The following is a 24,204-nucleotide window of genomic DNA, read 5'->3' on the forward strand; positions in this document are numbered from 1 at the left end:
AACCTCATGGCAAGTATGGATACCTTTTGCGTTCCAGTTGAGGTGTATCCAGTGTTGTCTGCTGATTCATTGCTTTAATCCAATATATAAGGGCTTGAAAAACATATGCCACATGCTTCAATGAGCAAACATCCAAAACTGGAAGAACATCAGAATGCTCATCATTATGAGACCGCATTAAAGACAGAGCATAATTTAGGAAGTCCCCTCGAGCAGACATCATTCCTTGACGGGCACTAAGCAATGTGGCACGTCTAGAGGAATAAAAAGAAACGAAAATGTTTACCAAAAAAACACAAATATGAAATTTACCACTATCATAAATATGCAAAATTAGGAACTGAGACTATCCATAAATACAAATTCACTAAGCCTATAGCTCTGCTTTAGAAATATAACCATTATGTATGATTTAGTCTGATACTTTTGTACAGGAAAGGAATTCCACTGTCCTTTGGAATGGTGGAGGGAACTCCTTCCCTAAAGACAATGGCTCTCAAACTTTGGTATCCATCAAAATCACCTGGAGGTGACTGTTAAAACAGATGGTATAATAATGATGGTTTATCAATGATGCTCAACCTTTATACTCTCTGCTTAAAGTTAACCAACGAAAACCCCTCAACTGGACTGAAGAAAATCAAAACGCCTTTGAAACCATTAAGCAGTCTCCTTTCAATGCTTGTCTCTCCTCCTTCCTGGCCTCCACTGCCCTACTTTAGTAACTCTTACCTCTCTTGTAGACTCCAACCATAGTCTTGTTAAGTTTCCTAAGCAGTCTCTTAGACCCTTGTCTCTCACCCTTTTATGATCCACTCAAAGTAGCAAGGTTGTAGCCTGAGCCAAAGCTACACCAAATCCTAGGACTGGGACTTCAGGTACTTTGACTATACGGTACTGCTAACTGCTCTACTGTTCAATGTGGGCTAATTCCTAGTCTTGACAAAGGTCATTTTATAACTGAATAAAAAGAACACAACAGATACATAAAGAAATATACTTTAATTATGATTCACCAGGCTGGGGGAAGCAGAAAAAGAAATTGGATTTGAGAAACGAAAGAGCAGCCTTGGTAATTACAAAGACTTTCCCCTTCCCGGGTACAAAGAACATTCATAGTGAATCATGGTCAAAATAAGTCTTTCCATGAATATGTGCCTTTCAAGGGGGAGGGAGGCAGGCCTGGGGGATAATGCAGTAAAGACGTAGACCAACTCCTTCAAAAATGATAAGTATTTAGTATCAGATTCCTACAATACAAATGAATTTTTTAAAAATAGCATGGATTATAATTAATTTATTTTGCTTCAACTACACGACAATTTAGAAAGAAGTAATGCAAGGCACATACTTCCTTCACAATAGAGTAAGGGCTTATGTAATAGCAATCAAAAAGCTCTACCTTTCTAGGATATAAGGGCTCTGTCTAAACATACAAGCATACATGAAGAATTTCATACCGTCTGCCTTCAAGCGTTCGTAAACTAGCCTCTTCTCGTGCAGTCATCCTCTCTCTTCGAGCTGAATTCTGAGAAGCATGAAGAGGATGATTTGGATGTCCTGGATCGCCAGCAGATGCTAATGCAGAACCATAACGTAATTGAGCTTCAGTAGAATCCATAATACTGACCATCCAGTTCCAAGTGGGAATAAGCTTTTCTTCTACATAGTTCTATGAAGACCAAACTAAAATAGTTAAAACTATCCAAATAAACTTAAATTCGATATAGAAGTATTACATAAACATTTAAATATTTGCAACATTAATTCCCATTATATGGCAATTCTCATAAGTGACAGCCAAAAAATATATCTGAACGAGTAACTTTCCAGTGATTTCATACCTGTAAGTTGACTGCATCTTGGTAAGTCAATTTCACAGCTGCTGGAATCTGAGAGTACACTAGGTGATTATACTTAGGAATAAGGCCCATCAAGTCCGAGATTTGTCTGATGACAATGCTGTAAGCCCTGGCTAAACTGCTTGCAGATGTTAAGTAGCTGCTGGCATTGCTAGCTTCCAAAGCAGCTGCTGCAGCGGCAGCACTCGTGCTGATGGTACCACTCCGGCGTAAGTTTGAAGGGTCAATATAAATCAAACCCGCTGAACTTGCTATAAGGAAAAAAGGACAACCACAATAAGCTAATGTCAGTTGCTAATTGTGTTTCTCTAGTACTGTGTCTGTTTAAGTAAGCTAAAAGACCAACTGTATTAACAAATAAAGTAACCGAGCAAAAACTTCTCTTAAACCACACTAGTTTAGGGAGGGGAATGATGAAGGGGACAAGAATTCCTATAATGTTCTCAACCAGATGTGATTTTGCCACCGCCCCTCCCCACCAAAAGGGGGAAATCTGGCAATGTTTGCAGACATTTTTGGTTGTCACAACTGGGGACGGGGGGGGCTACTGGCATCTAGTGGGTAGTGGTCAAGGATGCTGCTCAATATCCTACAATGCACCATCACAGATAAAGAATTATTCAGCCTAAAGTAGCAATGGTGCAGGGGCTGAGAACCTTGCTCTAAGCACACATAAATAATTTTTGTATTTGAACTCAGCAAAACAAAAGAACTATTATGAAACTATTTGTTCTCTAGGATGAACATGCATAATTTTAAAAATCTATTTTAGGCACTCTTGGGAATACCAAGTTTTTAGACTTGCCTGCTGGTGTGGATGTGCTGGAAGGGGCTGTACTGGCTGCCCGCTGATGCTGGGTGTTGCGGACAGCCCACTGCATGGAACGGGGAGCTTGGGCAGCACCGTTGGCATGAGAGCTATTCGTGGTTCTCTCTAACGGCTCATCAAGCATAAAGGTCTCCTGTTCTATGTCATCGCTCTGACTACTGCTGCTATCAGAATCACTTGAGTCATTTGATTGCGAATCATCTTCAGAAAAGAAGGCAGGAACACTGCTCGCACCTATATTTTTCATTTTTAAAACCAAAACCACTGTAAGTTTGTTGATATTTAATCTATAGGGGGAAAGAATGAAGTTATAAAAATGCTTAGCCACCCTGGTGCATATCATACTGAGTATAGTTTAACCAATTTGTGCTGAATACACACATATCCTTAGTATAAGCAAGAAGTTGCCAAAATAAGGTAATATACCTGCTTCTGAGCCAGCTGTTGCTGCAGTGACAACACTTCTACGCCCACTAGCATTATCTTGGTTGCTATGGTTACTTTCACTGTCACTTTCAGTTTCAGCTGCTGCCAGCAAGTCTAGCTCCATGTCACTCCCTAGAAAATATATTTAAAGAAGAAGAAGAAAAAAAGTACAAACTCACTGTGGATCAAGACAGTGTCTAATAAGCCAGCGTGTAACAATGGTGGGAACTAAGAAGGGAAGGGCAGAGAGAAGTGATAACTACTACAGTGAGCATAACTGCCTGCTTAACAGAAGAATGACTTGGTAAATTATGGGATTCAGTGGACCATTACATAGCAATTCAAAATCTGTCCTGCACAGCCTTAGGTATAAAGTGCTGGGGAAGAAGACTTTAGCCAGTGGGCAGAGCTCTGGGCTAGGTCCACTGCTCCATTTTCATCTATTTTACATATTGGGATTGCAAAAGGGGAAGGAAGTTAAAAGTGTCTATCTTCTATATTTTTACGGGTTATATATATATACACATACATGGCAAAACACGTAAAATTTATAAATTTTAAATATGTGCAGTTTATTGTATGTCAATGACACCTCAAAAAAGCTGATCCCCAGAAAGTCTATCCTATGACTACTAATAAGAATGGTTATGATAACTATGTAGCAGAAAGGCCAAAATGATTATTCTAAGTGAAAAAAGAAAGTCATACAGATTATACATACAGTATCTAAAAGACATGCATGGGAATGGGGTAGTACAGGGGAAGACTAAAGTAAAAATACAAACTGTTAGTGTCTGGATGAGATTATGGGTCATTTGTTATCCTTTTCTCTAATTTCCAAATGTTTCCTAATGTAGTTATGATTATTTTAATTTCTAAAACTCTTTTAAGAAAAGAGAAAGTGGGACTGTCCCAGTGGCGTAGTGGGTAAGTTCGCAGACTCCACTTCAGTGGCCCAGGGTTCAAAGGTTCAGATCCTGGGCGCAGACCTACACACCGCTCGTCAAGCCATGCTATGGTGGCATCCCACATACAAAATAGAGGAAGAATGGCAAAGATGATAGCTCAGGGACAATCTTCCTCACCAAAAAAAAGAAAGAAAGAAAAGAGAAAGTGACTTAAACCAAAAGGTAAAGGGAGGAGAGGATAAATTATTTCATACATATAATCTCTCTCTTTAAAGGTACCTGATTTATTCGTATTGAATAATTTCTCAAATAACCTGCATACCGTCTTCATCATGCTCATCGTGTTGTCCTTCTGCCTCAGCGTTTTCTTCCCCATGTTCTTCCTGTTCATCATGATGATCCTCTTCTCCAGCCACACCCTCCACCACCTCAACCTAAATCCAGAATCTTATTTGTATACAAAGTACATAATAAACCGTATCTCTACCAGTGTTCCTTCACAGTAATTAGTAAACTACAATATAAAGATCCCTAACTATGGGGAATTGTAACACTAAGCAGTTTCGAAAATCTTCATTTGCTAGTGACAATTTGCTATCAAAAATCATGTCAACATATCCCAAAGCTTATGATTACTGTTTATGTGTAAAGTCTTAAAATTAGAAATATAACAATTATGTGGAGAGTATTTTTGTAAGCTTCCACAATTATAAAATGTACCTATTAAATATGCAGTATCCCCTCTCCCTTCACATACATTGCACAAAACTACTAAAACTCTTTTTAACATTGAGAATATCTTTTCTATTAACGCTTAATTAAAAACAAGTTTATGTTACCAATTTCATATTAACCAGTAAATCAAGGATCATTAAAATATTTTTAAAATGCAAAACCACAAATGAGAACATACAACAAAAGTCTAAAAGCTGGAAGCAAATACATCTAATAGTGGTAAGCTAATGACTACTTTCCCTTCCCTCCCAAATAAAAGCCTCTCATCTACCACAGTTAAAACAATTAACACCACCTCTTCCACGTCTGCCGAAACAATATCATCCTGTTCTTCGTCTCTGCCCCGAACAGGCTGCGACTGGCTGATGCGCCTCTGCTGTGGATTCCGGATGATGTAGGATGACTGAGACTGACTGGAGCTGTACGGAATCAGGAGTTTATGAGTGCACTGCCGCCACAGCTCTGACACACATCACAGACTTTTACGTTTCTCAGTGTTATTCGCTGTGATTCACTTGCTAGGATGCTATTTTAAATCTGACCTAAAAATTCCTGGAATCCAACAACAATTCATCTATAGTATATCAGAAAATATGAACCCCAAAGAAATTATTTTACCATAGAGATTTAACAAATATCTCAGAATTGTTTTTACTTTTTAGTAGGTCATTTCAAATCGGCATTAGTGCACATACTTTTATGAGTCTCTCCCACTGAAATATATTCCATAGGGAAGATTTTTCCTTTTCTATTGCTTGTAACACTAGCAGTTTTCAATTTCCAAAGGCTCCCAGAGCAGCATTCATCCATTAACAAGTATGCTTAAGACAAGTGATCTACTCTTTAAGAGACCTAACATGACCTACTTTGCATCAGCTTATTAACCATTGACTTGCTGATGTGTGTGGGGGAAAAAAACATCAGTTCATAAGTATGATTTTAAAATAGAATCATAATGAAAGGTGGGGTCACAAAATAGTTTCACTTTCCTAAAAATCTGACTTGGAAACAGCCAAGAAAAGACAGATGCCTCCCCTTGGACAGAAGGGGAGAATCCAGAGAATGCAGCTTAAAATGCAGGTCTGAGATAAGAAGATGGTGCTAAATAAATAACCCTGTGACCTAACTATTATCCTTTATTTACAGATTGAGAAACAGAGTCTAAAAGAGACTACAGTTAAAGGACCTGTAAGTGTTTACACTGATACTGTTCTTTCCTCACCTCAGCTGCTCTGAGAAACAAGAATCAAACCAGGCTGACTTCAAATAAACAGACAAGCAGTCTCAATATGCTGTTTAATACTAGAAATTTAACTAAGTAACTGGTAATTCAGACAGTGAATAATTACAAAGCATGTGAAGAGAGAGGCTCAAAGAAAATGTGAAGAGATGAAAAGGTTATTTCCAATCACTAAGATGTCAAACATTTTTGTTTTTCAATATTAAAAACAAAAGTCAACATTGTGTGAAGCCACAATTAATGAGTTAAAGAAAAAAAAAAAAACCTGGAACAAACATCCAAAGTAGCTACTTTAAGAAGTTATGTGCTTAGTACGTATGACACTGCCAATAAACAAAATATAACTCCCCATTGAGAAATGGAACTTCAGTTTTTTTCACACCACAATTCAACGTTTTTCCCACTAGACTTCCCGGCACGATGAAGCACCAGAGTCCTGAAATCTGTGGACTTATTTCTGGCAATTTGCCAGACTGTGCAGAGAAATCCCTCCTGGCATGGAACGCCTAAATATGCTAGATAAAATATTAAAGCAAAAACAAAGCACCAGAATCCTGGTGATAAAGGGAAACAATCACACTGAATCAGCTTGAGAGTAATGGTGCCACCATTTACACCAAAGGCATCTGCTGATGTGTCTTAGGCTAGAAGAGTTTCAAGGAACCACAGATCTCACAGGAGACAGTCTGGGGAGACAGGAAAAACATCTCTTCAGAGTTTAGGACTGCAATTTGCACTATGAGGCAGGGTGGGCTTCCATGCTGATTAACCCAATGCCTCAACACTAACAATAAGCACCAAGCAGCAATTTCTCTCTCTACTCTGCATCTAATATTCAGGAGTACAGGAAAAAGGAAAATATCTGTCTAGAACTATCTCTAAATATCTCTAAACTTTAATAGCTGTGTGACCTAGGACAAGTTACTAACCTTTCTGAGCCTCAGTTTCTTCACTTTTAAAATTAGGATGATAGTGGGTATCTATGAGTTACTGGGAAGATTAAAAGAAGTAACGCATCTACAATGCTTAGGAAGTTTCTAGTTCATACTAAAATTTCAGTAACGGTTGTTATATGAGGCATGGAGATAGAGTATAAAAAGATTAGTTAGTAAGGACATAAGAGTTTTAAAGAGGTGGAGGGAAGCAACAGAATCAGCAAAACTACGAAACTCAAGACTTTACACTCAATGGAGTGATATACACCATCTACCATCCAACACAAGGGAAATCCCAGGGACTAGTCAGTGGATACTTTTTATTTAAGACATGCTTGGAACACTGGTCAAAATACACCCTTATGAGAAGAAGTGACTGTACTCTATTACAATGGAAGACTTCTATATTATATCAACAGTTGTAGAAAACATTGGCACTATTATCTCTTGATTATCAAATGAGATCTCCTTCTGGGAAGACATGAGAGATTGGCCCAAGAATCAACCAAGAGGAATGGAGCTTAAGAGTGCACAACTAAAAAGACTATGAAGCAGGGCAAGGTAACACAAAAACCTGAAACTAAGCAGGAACAGGTTCATGGGCACTGTTCAGAGATGAGATGATATGATCCCAAAATCTGCTCAATGGATAAAAAAAAATTTTATGTTCTGGAACAAAACCAAGGAAAGGGTACAAAGAATTCATAAGGTAATACCACTTAAGTAATTAGGGGGTTTTCTCACAGGATCAGGAACATCATATGGAGCCCAAGGAGATTTTGCTGGTAGAAACACTGGATATACTGGATATATTTGGCAAGCCTTATACATATGCAGCTTGATTTACAAGTTTTCAGCAAATCCTGGAAGTGTATCAGTGACAAGGCTACCATATGAGAGCTTTGACAGACAAATCTGGATTTAGATTCCAGGACATCTTAGGAGACCTGAGAATAACGGAAAAGTTAGGACACATAGACTGGCATATAGAGTAGTAAGGAGAACAGTGAGAGAGCAGATACTCAACACCAACCCAGATGAAACCCAGGGATGAAGTCTTGGGAAGTGTCCCAAACACTACAGCAGGCCATCCTTAACACACAGATGTTTCCAGAAAAGAGGAAAAGGGGGCTTTAGGTACCTAAAGATCCTTATTAAAACATTATTACACGTACACACAGTAACAAAATCAGACTAGAGAAAACCAAATAAAATAAATATTTGCTAGAGCCTTACAACTCAAAAATGTGGCCCTTAAATCAGCAGCATCGGCAGTGAGAGTTTATAAGAAATACAGAAATCTCAAGCCCCACCCAGACGTCCAGAATCAGTCTCTCCATTTTAATAAGATCCCCAAGTGATTTGCATGCATATTAAAGTTCAAGAAGCACTGTGCTGAAAGACACCAGAACGTGTCAGTTTCTAAACATTCTGACTCAACAAACTTACAGTCTAGTTAAGGAAACTATCAAACAAATGGAAAAGATGAATGAGATTTAAGAATAATCTTATCACTAGAAACTTTTTATTATTGAGTTATTCTAGCCTTATCTCAGATAAGGTTGCTGTAGAGAATATTAAAAAATCCCAGCATTCCGGCTATTTAGATTACACAGCAACAAGCTGCCCCACTAGCCCAAGCCTTTGGACAGAGAAAGTTAAATGGTCTTTTCATTTCTCAGCTTGGTCTTACAGCAGGCTACATTTAAAGGTAAGAAAAAACAAAAATTAATGATGTCTACAGAAGCCTAAAATAAACATTCTTACCAGATTACTTTATTGGCATAATAAAAATAGTGCCTTTCCAAACCAAAAACAACACTCACAATATGTATATTACCTTAGGTATGTAGACATAGATAATTTTTAACGTGCTTTCACATATTCCAAAGTAAAATCTTCACCATTTGTCACACAAATGAACATGTATACTATTGGAGTATTTAAGCAAAGGTTTTAGTAAGCCAAACATGACATTTCCAGAGGAAGAATTAATCACAATCTGTTACCACATAGAAATTTACCTGCTAGACTGATCAGATGATGGTCGTGGTGGCAGGGGCTCCACTGAAAATAATTCTTCACTGCCTTGCATGGCATCTATGCTAGTGCTAGCCAGAGTAAAAGGTGCAGTTGGGCGAGCAATCCCCATCCTGACAGGAACAATCAGCGACTCAGCTACGTTGCACAGTTCTTCCACAGCATAAGGTAGCAGCGCTTGGAATACACGCTTGCATTTTCCAATTGGCTGTGGAATAAAGTTGCTAGAGCAAAAAGGAAAATATAGGAATCTTTTATGAATCCTCTCTCATATATCATATCGTTAACACAAGAAATGTGTGCAAAATGATATAAAAGCCAAAATCAAAAAGGATGTCTTACTTTTTCTTTTTGGATGAAGCCATTTCCACACTAAGAATGACAAAAACTCTTGCTACTGAACGCAAAAACCTCATTGTCACAGCAATAGCTTCTTCTCTACGTCCAGGTGTATATTTGTTTTGGAGTTCTTTCACTAGGGTACCTAGTAGAGTATCTAGAAGCTTTAAAAAATTGTAATCACTCTATTAACATGGAGACGTGTCATAAAATGTTTACACATTCATAAAGTAAAAACTTCTAACATTTTATTCAGTACTAACATTTCATAATAAAAATCTCAAAATAAATTTAACCAAACATTTACAACATCAGTGATTAATTTATGCCACATGCCTACCACTGTGATTGACCTACAGTGGGTCTTAAATGTCTGATTTCTTGTTTTTAGTCGCATAGTCCTATGTATATCAATTAACATTTAGAAGACTACCAAATAAATCAGAAGAATATATTTCACTCAATATAGGGTAATTACTGAAATAGCAAAGCAAATTCAGATACTTAGATTAATAAGTTCCTAATTCCATCCCTCTCACGTAACCATTATTACTTCCTCTCATTTCTACGTAGCATCTATCATATAGATATTAATTACAGAGAACACCCAATTTCATGTTCTGTTTTCTCTGTTTTTTTTAAAATATTACTTAACCTTTTAACTTTTAAATTGCTGCACTACATTTCAGTAAGTGGTTGGGCTATAATTGATTCAATAGTCCATTGTTATTAGATTCATAAAGTATTTCCATTTCTTAATTTTACATTATTCTGTGACATGATTTTTTTCTTTCTCATACCATAAATTATTTCTTTACGACAAGTTCTGAGGACAATATTTTTACAGCTCTTGACGCTACCAATTTGTTTTCCAAAAGAGTACCAAATGCAATGCCACTCCATGAGTGTCTGAGGTGTTCGTTTTACCATAACCTCATCAGCACTGGGTTTTCTAGTTTATATTGTTCTCTAATTTCATAGCAAAAAGGTGTGCTGAAAAAAATTTTGCACTGAGTTACTATTAGTTTTGAACACTGCTCCATGTATTTTTATACTGTTGTATTTTAAACACATTTTAAGATCTTTATTTAGAATGAAAGGAGCTTCTGCTGTTAACTGAGATATTTAAATCACCCCCAAAATTCCATTCCCCTTCATGTACTGTTTAATTAGAGTTTATCAGTGCTTACGAGTTTGGATTAGTAAAATTACGGGAAGCCGAGTAGGAAAAACATCCTTTTCATATGCTTGTAAATAAATAGTCAAAGGACTTACCAAAATATCTGCTGTGCACTTCACTATAAGGCAATGAGTGAAACAGTCCAGCCGGATTGTGCCACTTTGCTGATTGAGGTACACTTGCTCTTCTGGCAAAAGATGGCCTATCCTACTGCTGGCACTGAGACTTGAGGGTGGAAGGAAAGACAGAAGAGAATGCACTGTGATTGCCTAGACTAACATGCCAAATGCATAAATCTAAAGAGTTTCTAGTGAATACATACGGATCTTTATTCTCCTGTGACCCAAACATAATCATGGATTTTAAAGCATTCCAGTCCTGTAGAACACGCTCCAATGCAAGCTGGGCAAACCTTGGGGGCTCTAAATCATGATCAGGCATATCTGAATCTAAAAAGGAAAAGAAACATTGGCTAAGACAGAAATAAATGTAATTGTGAATGTTTATTACCTTTACAGTTACAAATAAACATTCCAACGTCGTAACTGTCAAATTCACTCACCTTCAGGATTCGCTGTTTTCCGGTTCCGATCCTCCCTGATTCGAGGAGGTCTGTACTGGCAGTGCTCTACTGTCTGCCTTGCAACTGTCTGCACTAAAAAGAGTAAGAGGTGCTCTCCCCTGCAAAACGGAAGATTGTTGTGAGGGGGGAAAGGCTATTTGGATGTGCTGTGCTTTTTCAACTTAATTTATGTCCTAAAAATCCCACTTGCCTGCTGTTTGGCAGAGTGACTAGATTAGTAGCAGTAAGCAGGCGATAGAGCAGATCAAGACGAGCAGACTTCTGTCCAGCAATTAGAGTTTTACATTTACATTTCTCCCAACAATCACAATAGGCTGTGGGTGATGTCCGTTTGAGTCTAGAAAGAATTCATACACAAGTACAAAAATCGAAATTTAAAACAAATACAAAGCTCTACATTGAAATTATGGAAGCCTAACTCATGGAAACCAGATAGAATCCTTGTTAATTTTTAAATGTGAAGTATAACTGTTAAAGTATACATAACAAGAAGGATTACTTAGTGGTATGAAGTCTATAAAGCAACACAAAACTCTCATGAGAAGAGGGATCTTGTCATGACTCGGGTATGTCCACTTCCTGGCAAGTCTCCCCTAATCCCACAGCCCCAGTTCAGTTTAAGCGGCCCTCCTATGTACACTAATGGGCCCTAACACCTTATGGGCAGGTGTTTCTTGTTTGTGTCCTCAGAAAGGACGGCAAATCCTGTGAGGACAGGGACTATTTTGTCACCACCCCCCTAGCATCTAGCCAATGAGTACAATTAGTAAGCAATCGGGAATAAATATATTATCACTTTTAGATGTTTAAAATAAGGAAGACAAACATATTATTTAAAATTCTTTTAATAAAAGTCACAAATAATGCAATATCTCTAAAAATTTTCCACTTGTCTTATATAATTGCTTATTTTAAAGCACAACAGATGGTTTCTACAAACCAAGTCTCTATTGACTATAACATCTACACATGTGTAGCAGTTAAGCTGATGTTCCTATTAAGACTGAGACACTACAAATGTTAGTGCTGGGGCAGGGGTGTTTTGCTTCTTAGGTCTGTAAAAACTAACAAACTAGCCATGGTAACTCTATTGCTGGGTGAAAGGTTATTACATCTAGTTTAAGAAGTAAATAAGGCCCAGGCTTAACATTCACCATGCTTCTCTTACTGCCTGCAGCAATTTCCTGCTGGTAGACCCGACTGCAGGAGGCCAGAGACTGGCTGGAGAATATAGACGAAAATACTCTGTAGATATGTTTCTCAAAAGACTAATCTGATCCTAGTCACAATGTATGATCACATATTCCTTAGCATATTAGCCTACTTTTATTTAAAGAGGGCTACATTAGAATTAGCAAACATTTGAAAGTACACTTTAAATCAAGAATCACATTTTATTACATAAATTAGCTCAAAGAGGACAACCTGAGAAAACCTCATGCTTTCTGAATTATGAAACAATTAAAATATGACTTGGTACAGATTATTTTAATACAGCAATATGAATCTAAACAGTTTATAATATTAAAGCAAAAAAAACTAGAGTTGTACTCACTTGCAATCATGACCTTTATGACAAACCCGTGCACATTCTGTACAACAACAGAGTGACTCCAGCAAGCCACAAGTTCGACACTCAAAAATATCCTAAAATTAAGAGTATACTTTTTAAAAGAATAATAATACATATATCTCACCTAATGATTATTTCTGGTATTTTCTAAAACAATTCAATCACGACAGCAAAGCAAAATTAATGTGCTCTGGAAACAAAGAGTCCTCGATGGGTACAATGAATATGCATTTTACAATATTATATAAATAAAAATCAAATATTACCAGTAAGGCAAAAATAATTTGTATCATCCAAAGAAAGGAATTATGGTTATGAAATCTCTATCAAGAGTTGTGGATCCGATTATACTACCCCATTAACATTTCTAATTTTCATAGTATTTCATAACTAATTTAACAATCAACTCCTGTCACATTTAAGAATTAAATAAAAATTAATTTTCTTTGGAGAATTTTATAACTCAGAGTAAAAGGAAATATCAGACTTGTAATTCCAAAGCTAAACTATAACTCTAACGATGGTCAAAGGGAAAAGAAGAAAACCTGAAGATAGCATAAACAACATAAGGAAATATAAAATAACTGACCTGGTTAATGTGCTCTGCTCCAGTCCATGTGAAACTGCAGGTATCATTACAACATAAGACATACAAAGGAGAGTCATCAGGGTTGGTACCTGATGGGCAAACCATTCCCATAAATACATCTTCCTCTTTTTCACTTGAGGATACTTCAGCTAAAAAGATTAAGAACACAATAGTTCATATATTAAGAAAGGACCTAGTCCCAGCCATCTACTACTTTCCTCAAATGGATAAGCTCTAACATTTACACAGTATAAATCAGAAACTACTATATATTAATTTTAAAAATTGATATACAAAGTCCACGTACAAGGAAATCCAATCAATTCAGCTACAAAGTGTAATTATATCATAAGCACATAGGAGGGTTACACAAACCACACGTCAGCTGCCTGAATCCTTAACTCTGCGTTATACAGTGAAGATTCGAGTTCTAGCTCTATTTAACAAATTATAGACAATCACATAAATTATTTATAGCCAGTATTTTTAAAAAGATAATCACTTTAATCTTTTAAAGGCTGGATGGCAGGAACTGATACTCTTTAATGCTTGCTATTAAGCAGGAATTCCAAGTCTGAAGAACAATAAGACATTTGGCCTATTATTTCTATAAAATTTTACCATTACCACCAATTAACCACTGACAGGTTCTATCCATCTTCATTTTCAAAAGACTAGTCATTAACTATTCATTATGGAATTTGTTTTTAATTTAAGAAATTTATACCAGCTTCTTTTTGATGGAAAGTTAGAAGATACAATATACTTTAAAAAAGTAAAAACACACGAATTTTACACATACACAAAAGAATTCTCTTGATAGTTTCTAATCAATTATTTTTATATATAAAAATTAGGTCTGAATAATTATGAAATTTTATGTACAGAAGAGAATATATTCAAATTAAAAAATAAGAACTCATTGAAGACTTGAAATAAATTACCTTTTGCAATTTTCTGGGCTGTTTCTAAGATGGTAATTGCAGCGGGATAAGCTCGGCCACTTACAGCTGACATAAATGGGGTCATTCCTCTTGCATCCCTAAAATGAGAAAAACTGTACATTAAAATATTTTACTAACTCTTGTCCTTCCTGGTTATAAAAAAAAAATCTGTTCCTAATGAAACAAAAACTAGTTTTGTTATATTAATTAATGTCCCACCACTCAAAAAAAATCATTGGTGGTATTTTCTGGCCTCATATTACCACATTTAAGAAAGAAAACCACCTCTGTAGAGTCCTTGACTCTCTAAACCACACTCTCCTTTCTTGGCCTTAGTGACACTAAAGAATAGATTAGCAAGGGCTCTAAAGTCAAACTAATACTTTCTAGATGTGGGGATAGTAACAGGCTCTATCTTATACAATTGCGATAAGGATTAAATGAACTATTGCTTCAAAAGCTTTTAGCACAATGCCTAGCAAATAACACGTACTCAATAAAGATTAGCTATTATTATCATGCATCTTCTCTTAAAAATGTACCTTGGATATTCTTCACTGAATTTCTACTCCCTCCTGGATCCTGTGCATTTCCCAAAATTCAGTCCTCAACCATTTGTGCCTCCCTCTCATCCACCAGAGCAACTACCACTTCTATGATGATAATATAGTTCCAACATCTACACCTGATTACTTGACAAGTCTACTTGGGATTTCCCAGTGATACCTCACATTCAACATGTCTAACAACCAAAAATAATCTTTCTCCCCAAACCTGCTCTCTACCTGATTTATCTATGGCAGTCAACTAAGAAACTAAGACAAAAACTTGCATTCTTCATGAAGTCTTCCTTCTAAATCAGTTTTTTACTATTGCAACTAATCTTTCTTTTCACTTTCAACAACTCATTAGTTCAGCTATTACAACACAGATATTAAAGGCTCCAGGTAGACATACAAAACATAGCCTCTATTCTAGTCTCTACTCTTGCCTATTTTAATCCTTTTTTATACCATTATCACACTATTATTCTTTTAACTCCACTTTGGTTCTATTACAGTCTAACCAAAACCGTTATTCAGAAGATGCGAGCCCAACGAACAGAAACCAAAGTGGTGGTTTTAACCTAATTTTCCAGATTCACTGGCTATTGTTCACCTCTTCTAATCCTCCACTTTTAATTGAATGAATCGCTGTTGCTGAAAATATTTATACTTCTCCATGTCTATGTTGTTGCTCATTCTTTTCCCTTCCTATTCCTCCTCATGGCTCTACTCAAGCTTCATCTTCATAAAGCTACCTAAAACAGAATAAACACATTTCTCCCTGCGGTTTACTCCAAAATACACTTACGTATCCCTCCTACCCCAAATTAATGTACATGTTACAAATGTCTAATATATACCCCAATTTAATTATGGGTTACCAGACAGCAGAGATAAAGTTTTAAAGTTTCCGCAGTGCAATGTTTTTCATTTTTTAAAAAACATGTCCACACTTTTAATTAAAAACAAAACAACATACCAAAAAAAGCTTCATACTACTTCTCTCCTCACATTAAGTATGAGTTGGTTGAGAATAATAGAATACTTTGCATCTTTAGTAACCAGGATGATTTTATCAAAATTTACTTTCTTTAGCTTATATTATAAAAACAAAATCCAACCACCCACACCTGGGATTGGAGGGAGGTTGGGGGGGACCCTTAAATTGAAAATAATGAATATACTTTTTTCAAATCCTTCATCCTCAACACATATGCACCTCTATCACCATTATGCTCAAACAGAGATTCAGAGCTCTGACGTATTCTTATATATTGCCAAACACAATTAAGAATAAAACTTTTCTTAACTGAGTCATCTATATGGTAACTTATTTCCAAATACACCACTTAGGGAATTTTTTTTTTTCCCTGAGGAAGATTAGCCCTGAGCTAACAGCTGCCAATCCTCCTCTTTTTGCTGAGGAAGACTGGCCCTGAGCTAACATACGTGCCCAGCTTCCTCTGCTTTGTATGTGGGATGCCTGCCACGGCATGGCTTGCCAAGTGGTGCCATGTCCACACCCAGGATCTGAACTGGTGAACCCTGGGCCACTGAAGCGGAACATGCACACTTAATTGCTGGGCCAGCCCCCCACTTAGGAAATTTTATTAGGGAAAAAAAGACCAATTTGAGAATCTCCATGCTTATCACCTAAAAGTCAGGAAAAAAAACTTTGCCTCTCCTCTAATTTGTTTCAAAGCTGCCATGACTACCAGCTTATTAATGGAATGACATATTGAGAGTTTTCCAGATATTTTACATATTTTCTCATATAAAGGGGGAAAAAATCAACCATTATGAATATACTAAATTAAAGGATTAGTGAAATATAAATTAATTACAGAAATGCAAAATGGATTAAAAACAAAGAGAAAACGAATAAGAACATATGGTAAATTGTTAAACACCACCAAATGATTCTGAGGAAATTATACAAAGAGGATATTGCTTAAAAACACCATAAAAAGCAACTAAAAATGACAACTGAGAAAAAAATAGAAAGTTACACTGTATTTGTATATACATTTTTATCTATGTATCACACCACTAATAAATCACTAAGCTGCCTCTGTAGTACTAACTTTACTTATAAGCCAATGACTTTTTTTTTTTTATACTAGTGGGGCAGCATTCATTACAGTAATCATAAATTCATAAAATGGGTCATTTTCATCATAAGGTCAATAAGGTTTAAACATAAAAACTTGCCCTCAAAAATAAAAAACTCAAAACACTTTCTTGTACTTAATTATGGGGAGGTGGCATAAAGGTGATGAGTGAGAGTTTCAGTTCTGGAATCAAGAGATGAACTAGGGTTGGAACTCCAGCTATACCACTTACTAGAGTTTTGTGACTCTGGGCAAGTTAATTAACCTCTAAGCCTGTTTCTTCAAATGTGAAATGGGGATAATATTACCTACTCCAGATGCTTATTGCTAGAATTAAAAGAGTTACTGCAAGTAGAGTTTGGTACAGACAATAGCTAACTTTTATAAAAATGTTTATTATTATAATGAGTTTATAAAAGAAGATAAACAATCACGCTGAAAGCAAAGAAATAATCTATTAATGGTTAATAAGCATTTATCCAGAATACTTATCAAAAATGCTGAATATCTCATGATGATTCTGCAAGTGAAAAAGATTTCTAAAGAAACCATCAGAATCATCCACGGTGTTTTAAAAGCTAGACTCCAGGCTCCATCCCAGACCTACAGAGTCACAGGTCTAGGGCAGAGCCTGAGGAAGAGTCTGTATAGCTTTTAAAGTTCTCCAGGTGACAGTGATAGAACTAGTTTATGGATTCACATTTGAGAATAACTATACTGTGATCTTTTAAAGATATAAATATATACCCTGATCAAGCTAACATAAAATTGATTTGTATTCATTTAGTGTATACTATATTATATCGAGAAGGCCCCTTTCTCTTTCACTGAAAGAAAGCTCTGTAACAAGAGGGAATACAATGCTAGATCCTTATTTGTTGTCAGCGCCATCAAGTTCAGTAGATTCTGACTCCTAGAAATCCTGTGTACAGCAGAGCACAACCCTACCTGGTATTTTTGTGCCATCCTCTCATCTTCTGGTGCTATATCAGACTATGCACCACTATTATAGGGTTTTCATGGCCATTTTTTTCAGAAGTGGGTGGCCAGGTCCTTCTTCCTAGTCTGTCTTAGTCTGGAAGCTCCACTGAAACCTTCCACCCTGGGTGACCCTGCTATTATTTGAAATAACTGTGGCATAGCTTTCAGCATCACAGAAACATGCAGCTGCCACAGGAGAACAACTGACAGACCAGTGGTATGGTACAGTTCCATGACCAGCAAACAAACCAGGGCCACAGTGGTGAGAGTGCCAAATCTTAACCACTAGACAAGGGCTAGCTTAGATTCTGATAAATTACTTTAAGTTCACATAAGATAACTGTTGTCCATACACTGCAAGAAGATCAACTTGAACAGTAAAAAGGAGCTAAGCTAAATCTTCACATCAAAAATATATTAAGGAGGTGACATCAGCATCATGGCAGAGAAAGCTCTCCCCTTAGCCTCTCCCCCGCTAAGATATAACAAAAAGGACATTCATATACCAACAAAGGACATTCACACAACACAAAAGACATCTGAGAGACCCACGTAGCCATACGCCTGAAGGTGGAGGTTGCTGGACACCGCCCCAAAGGAAGTGGAAGATGGTAAAGGGAATCTCCTCTCCCTCTGCCAACAGCAGTGACCCTGGGCTCCGGATGGTGCAGCTCTGAGAGGAGAGGGGCATGGGGTGGCCCTCTACAGGAACACCTTTGCTCTCTAAGTTCCCTCACAGCCCATGGGAAAATCCCACCTAGAGGTGACTAAGCTATTGCAGAGGTGTCTTCATCAAGCTAGCACCCTAGAAGAGCAGATAGTGAGGGAAGAGTGAGAACACTCCTAGGGTGGTGCAAGGGAAAACAAGCACCCCCCCCCCCCCCGGCCCGGCACTCTAGCTCAGCTGGTCAGCCAGAGTGCCCACACAGATAGAAAAGCAGCAGCTGAGAGTGAGCAGGCTGCAGATCACAGCAGGTTCAGAATACACAGCTTTTGAACCACACCCAGTGGCAGCAGGTGGAAGCCATGAGCAGATACTATCACTACGCGGAGGCACAAATCCACACCATCAAACAGTATGAAAAAATATATTCAGTCCACAGAAGGAGAATGACAGGCACCCAGAAATCAATCCTGAAATACAGAAATTTATAATGTAAATGACAGAGAATTCAAATAGCTATCATGAAAAAAACTCAATGAGTTACAAAGAAAATACAGATAGACAGTTCAAAGAAATCAAGAACTTCTTCACAAAGAGATTGAAACTATAAAGAAGAACCAATCAGAAATGTTGGAGATGAAAAATACAACAGATGAGATAAAGAAGAATCTAGACTTCCTAAATAACAGAGCCGCTATTACAGAGGAATGAATCACCAGTTTGGAGGACAGAAATATAGAAATGCTCCAGATGGAGGAGGAGAGAGAACTAAGACAAAAAAGAAATGAAGAAATTTTCCAAGAAATATTCAACTCAACTAAGAAATGCAACATAAGGGTTATAGGTATTCCAGTGGGAGAAGAGAAGGAGAATGGAACGATAACTTGTTCAAAGAAATAATAGCTGAGAACTTCCCAAACCTGGGGAAGGAGCTGGAAATAAAAGTGAAAGAAGCCAATACATCTCCTAACTGTAGCAATGTAAAAAAACCTTCTCCAAGGCATGCAGTAGTAAAGCTGGTAAAAGCCAATGACAAAGAAAAAATATTGAGGGCAGCAAGGCAGAAGAAAATAACTTACAAAGGAACCCCTATCAGGCTTTCAGCAGATTTCTTAGCAGAAACCTTACAGGCTAGGAGAGACTGGAATGACACATTCAAAATTCTGAACGACAAAAACTTTCAGCCACAAATACTCTATCCAGTGAAAATATCTTTCAGATATGATGGAGAAATAAAAACTTTCTCAGATAAACAAAAGCTAAGGGAATTCATCCCCCAAAGAACCACCCCCCCTCCAAGATATGTTCAAGAAGGCCCTCATACCTGAAAAAAAAGGGACTACAAAGCCTTGAGCAAAGAGATAAAGAGGTAGACAAAACCAGAAAATGGCAGTTCCCTATCAGAACAGGTTAGCAAACAATTAGAACATTACAGATAAAGGGAAGGAAAACACCAAAAATAAATATAATCTCGTCATTTTAACCACAGACTCACAACACAAGATGGACTAAGTTGTGACAATAATAACTGAGTAGGGGAACAGGCAAGACCTGGAATCGGCTTAGTCTAAGGAAATAAGAGGCTATCAGAAAATGGACAGATATAGCTCATCTATAAGATTTTTTTATACAAACCTCATAGTAACCACTAAAAAAATAATCAGAACAAACACAAATGATAAATAAAGAGAAAACTAAGAAAACCATCACAGAAAACTACCTAACTGAATTGGTAGTCCAAAATACACAGGATGAGAAACAAAGGAAATGCAGAAGAGCCGGAAAACGAGCGATAAAATGGCAGCATTAGGCCCTCATACATCAATAATCACTCTAAATGTAAATGGACTGAATTCTCCAATCAAAAGTATATTAAACTTCTTACTTGGCAGAGAGGAGTTCTCGTAGATAGGGCTGCAGAACAACACTGTCACATAACAATTTTAATATAAAGTGAGCGTTGGCCTTTCGATCCTTAGATTCTACTACAGATGGCTCTGTGGAAGGACCTGTAATTAAGCAGAGCCATTTGGTAACAAAATAAGAGTAAACAAGACAGAGTGAAAGAATATTCTGGAATAACATACCAAATATCTATTAAATAAACCACCAGACAAATATTCTACTATTAGTAATAAATAATTTCATTACAGAGAATTTAAACACATTAACACACTTTACAAATCTCAAGTGATGAAATATATGTACATAAACACCACAATTTCACTGACATATGGAAGATAATTCAGAGAATTAGATGCTTTTCAAGCCAAGGAAAGTCTCCTTGAGATAAAATGTGGATCTGTAAAAACCTATATCCAAAATGTGTCCTTCTATCTTCCAAAGGCCAAAGCAGATAAAATAATACAGATTCTCACCTGGAATGGTAGAGGTGCTTGGTCCTTGACCGGTGCCAGTCGCTGCTGTGGTAAGAGATCCCACAGCAGGGGCCAGGATAAAATCAATGTCACCATCTTTCAGTAAACAGAACAGCAGGATGTACATCATTATAGGCAACATATCCCTAACATGTTCTCTTAACTGGCCTTAAGGCTTTTCTCTGCAAGCCAAAGGTCAAATCAGACAGAGGTTTAAGTGGAAATTTCTTTTCCAAACTCTAAGGTAAGGAATCCACTAGGCAAATTATTGATTTATCTTGATATGTTACTAGCTAGCTTGTTACCAGTATGGAAATACTTATTTCACTAAAAGAGGGATACCTGCCAAGAGCTTCTAGAATTCGAATTTTTAAATTACAAACCCCTTAAACGAAATCTTTATAACTAGTTATAATACTCATTATGCTACTTTTAAATATTTCAGATTTCTAAATATCCTATTAAAATATTCAATTTCTTTTCTTTCATGACCTTGTCTTTTTGTTAAACACTAAATAAAATAATAGATCTTACCAGGATCCATTGCAGGAGGGTCAGGAACCCAACTAGGGGGAGCTATGGGGGGTGAAACTGGATCCTGGTGGTCACTGGATGAAGCTCCAGCTTCATGTCTACCCAAACCAGCCGCTCTCAATGAACGTCTCATCATTTCCCGTAATCTCAAACTAGAGGAACATAGACAAAATTAGGGCTCACCACTATGTCTAAATATAATGAAAAGGTGCACAGAACTTCTCATCTGAGATCAAAGTTTGCTCTATAAGCAAATAATCCAGGCAAGGGAAGTGAAGTACAAATGCCATTCTGGAATCACAGAATAAGTCAGTGAGGGAGAGAAATGCAACTGGGGGCTCCTAGTACCCAGTTCAGCACTAAACCCACTAGAGTAAGCTCCCACAAACTTAAGCACAGGGAACAAAAGTTGCGATGACGTAAGATTAAAAAATAATCTTTCATACAGTTAAGATAAATGAACAGCTGATCATTGAAACAAAAAATTTTTCTGTCCCCTGTTTATAATCAAGAATTAAGTTTAATAATAGACATCAGCAAACACACTGATTAGCACAAAACCAATATTGTTAGCCCACTAAATCCCTTTTCTGTGATCTCAAAAGCTACTGAACTAATAATCACACAGTAAGTAGTTTTAAAACAAAGACCAATTTAGATTTATTTTTTATACAAAAAATGTTTTTTTAGCAGCACAACTTGCATCCCAAGGAAATGAATGAATGAAATTAGAGCTTGTAAAATGTGTTGTTAATGTCTGGGCGTGACATTTTTTCTCCTGCTATATCAAAAAAAAAGAAAAATACTGCACAGATGTGCACATCACTAAAAAGGAAAAGAAATAATCACAAACACAGACCTCTTCAGGGGAAGTGGTAACTACCTGTATAAAAATCTATACCTCTGAATAAAAGTTTACAAATGCTACAAAATGAACACATTAAGAACTAACAGCAATTAAGAGAGAGCACAATAGGCAAATCCCTTCACTCAGCCACAATTTTAGAGCTTCTAAATGAATAAAGAGTAAAAATTTAATTTTAAGGGCCAGGCAACACACAAGGGGCTTCATTCTCCCATGCAGATTTAACCCCAAAGACATGACATTTCTGATGTGAAAGATCTTACACCTCACCAGGTGAACATTATATATCTAAAAATAAGTAATCTAGAAAGACTTTTATTAACGTTTGAATCTCTAATTATAATTACTATTTAATCCAAGGCTAAATGTGTTTTTCCACATCAATACACTTCCAGTTTTATAAGAAAAAAATTTTTTAAAGCATTTGCAAAAATTTCTTTTAGAGGCTACTTTCAGGAACACGTCTATTTTATAAGATTTGTGTATGATGAAGCACCTTTGGGAACAGACACATTCTTTGGAAGATTCTGCAAAGTAAATTTTTTAATGTCTCAAGTAAATATATTAGTTATTATAGTATTCACTATTAAAAATACCTATAGTTAATTCTTTTACGGTACCAATCTCTTCTCTCTCCAAATTTAGAAATCGGAGTCTAAGAGGTTTTATAATATGGAGGGGAGTGGGGCACAAAGATTATTTCAGTTGAGGTCACTTCTCTGTCCAAAGTCATCACCCAAAGAGAAAGACAGGCTCCTTTCCAGCGACAGCACACACCAGGGTGACTGTTCACACTGTGATACTCCTTTACAATTTTAATTAAGCTCAACATAGACACTTGGTACCCTAATGGGTCTTACTCAAAACACAGAGAGAGGAAAAAAAAAATCAGCAATAACTGGGAAGCACTGCAAATAATCCGAAAATAAATGCATGTTTTGGGCTTATCAAGAAGAATGCTTACACCAGGGTCACAAACTCAATGCCTACTGGCCCAGGAGGTAAAATAAACTGAGGGAAGGGCAGTCAGGTGTAAGTAGGGAGTAACAGCAAACTAGAGGCATACATGCTCATCTAAAGGCATTCAAATTTTAAAGAAAAAAAATTCTTAACATAGCACAGGCCAAACAAAACATGTGGGCTATTCTCCAACCTCTAGCTTAGAGTAGTTTAAGAATAAATGAAGATAAATTGAGACCATAGTCTCATCTTGAACTTGCAAACTCTCAACTTTGTTGTTGTGATGTAGTCAATTCAATATTAAGTGAGGGGGTCATTCCTTGTCATTTAAAAAATTGTCCTTAACCTCTTTTCTTCATTAGGTCTCGGGAACATTTTTAAGTACAATGCCCAGCTCCTCATATAGATTCTTTAAAAACAAAAAACCAAAAACAAAAAAAAGAAAATTATTCTTCAAGATGTTGTACACAATTCATGAAGATTCACCTGTATCCTCAGTGGCTGAGGACAATACTGAGGAGATACCACCTTGGCTGCTAAGATTCAGAGTTTTGACATTTCTTCGTATAGGCTTGCCTGGAGTCATCGTATTTTCTGACAATATGGAAGAATTCAAGGATGATGTAATTTCCTCTTTGTAAGCACGTTATATCCATGCTACAGAAGCCTTAGAATCCAGTCATGTTCAAACATAACACTGTGACAAAAAAGCGAAGGTCATGTGTCTTCCAGATTAACAATCTCTAGAGTACATACACCTGCAATCAGATGCATCAATCAAGCTTTCCACTAAATCTGCCCTTTGTACTCAGGAATTATTGAGTCACATAACAAAACTTCTGAGTCAAATCATCATCTGAAGGCATTTAACAGTACTCCATTCAATATTGAAATTGCATCAGTTTTGAGCTTACAGCTCATGAATCCCAGCCTGCATACTCATCAAGGGGCATCGCCTAGAAAATCCATTGTAGGCTAGAGGA

The 24,204-nt window shown here is 36.8% G+C and overlaps 1 protein-coding gene across 7 annotated transcripts in view; it reads right to left on the reverse strand.

The window, feature by feature from the left end:
* Positions 1-24,204, reverse strand: part of UBR5 (ubiquitin protein ligase E3 component n-recognin 5) — a 122,879-nt gene that overhangs the window by 23,025 nt on the left and 75,650 nt on the right. For 6 of the 7 annotated variants that reach the window (XM_044743869.2, XM_044743868.2, XM_044743867.2 and 3 more), the window contains 19 exons: positions 21,397-21,548; positions 20,863-20,958; positions 20,370-20,493; positions 14,184-14,281; positions 13,240-13,388; positions 12,633-12,724; positions 11,268-11,414; positions 11,057-11,175; positions 10,817-10,943; positions 10,590-10,719; positions 9,318-9,478; positions 8,960-9,199; positions 5,056-5,179; positions 4,348-4,459; positions 3,118-3,249; positions 2,668-2,925; positions 1,845-2,113; positions 1,461-1,672; positions 24-254 (listed from right to left, as the gene is read on the reverse strand). In XM_044743869.2, the coding sequence (XP_044599804.1) occupies positions 24-254; positions 1,461-1,672; positions 1,845-2,113; positions 2,668-2,925; positions 3,118-3,249; positions 4,348-4,459; positions 5,056-5,179; positions 8,960-9,199; positions 9,318-9,478; positions 10,590-10,719; positions 10,817-10,943; positions 11,057-11,175; positions 11,268-11,414; positions 12,633-12,724; positions 13,240-13,388; positions 14,184-14,281; positions 20,370-20,493; positions 20,863-20,958; positions 21,397-21,548 (2,973 nt within the window). The remainder of the gene's footprint in view (positions 1-23; positions 255-1,460; positions 1,673-1,844; positions 2,114-2,667; positions 2,926-3,117; positions 3,250-4,347; positions 4,460-5,055; positions 5,180-8,959; positions 9,200-9,317; positions 9,479-10,589; positions 10,720-10,816; positions 10,944-11,056; positions 11,176-11,267; positions 11,415-12,632; positions 12,725-13,239; positions 13,389-14,183; positions 14,282-20,369; positions 20,494-20,862; positions 20,959-21,396; positions 21,549-24,204) is intronic. The other variant, XM_044743870.2, reaches the window with a different exon arrangement.

The sequence above is a fragment of the Equus asinus genome, chromosome 12 (assembly GCF_041296235.1).
Source record: "Equus asinus isolate D_3611 breed Donkey chromosome 12, EquAss-T2T_v2, whole genome shotgun sequence".
Lineage (NCBI taxonomy): Eukaryota > Metazoa > Chordata > Mammalia > Perissodactyla > Equidae > Equus > Equus asinus.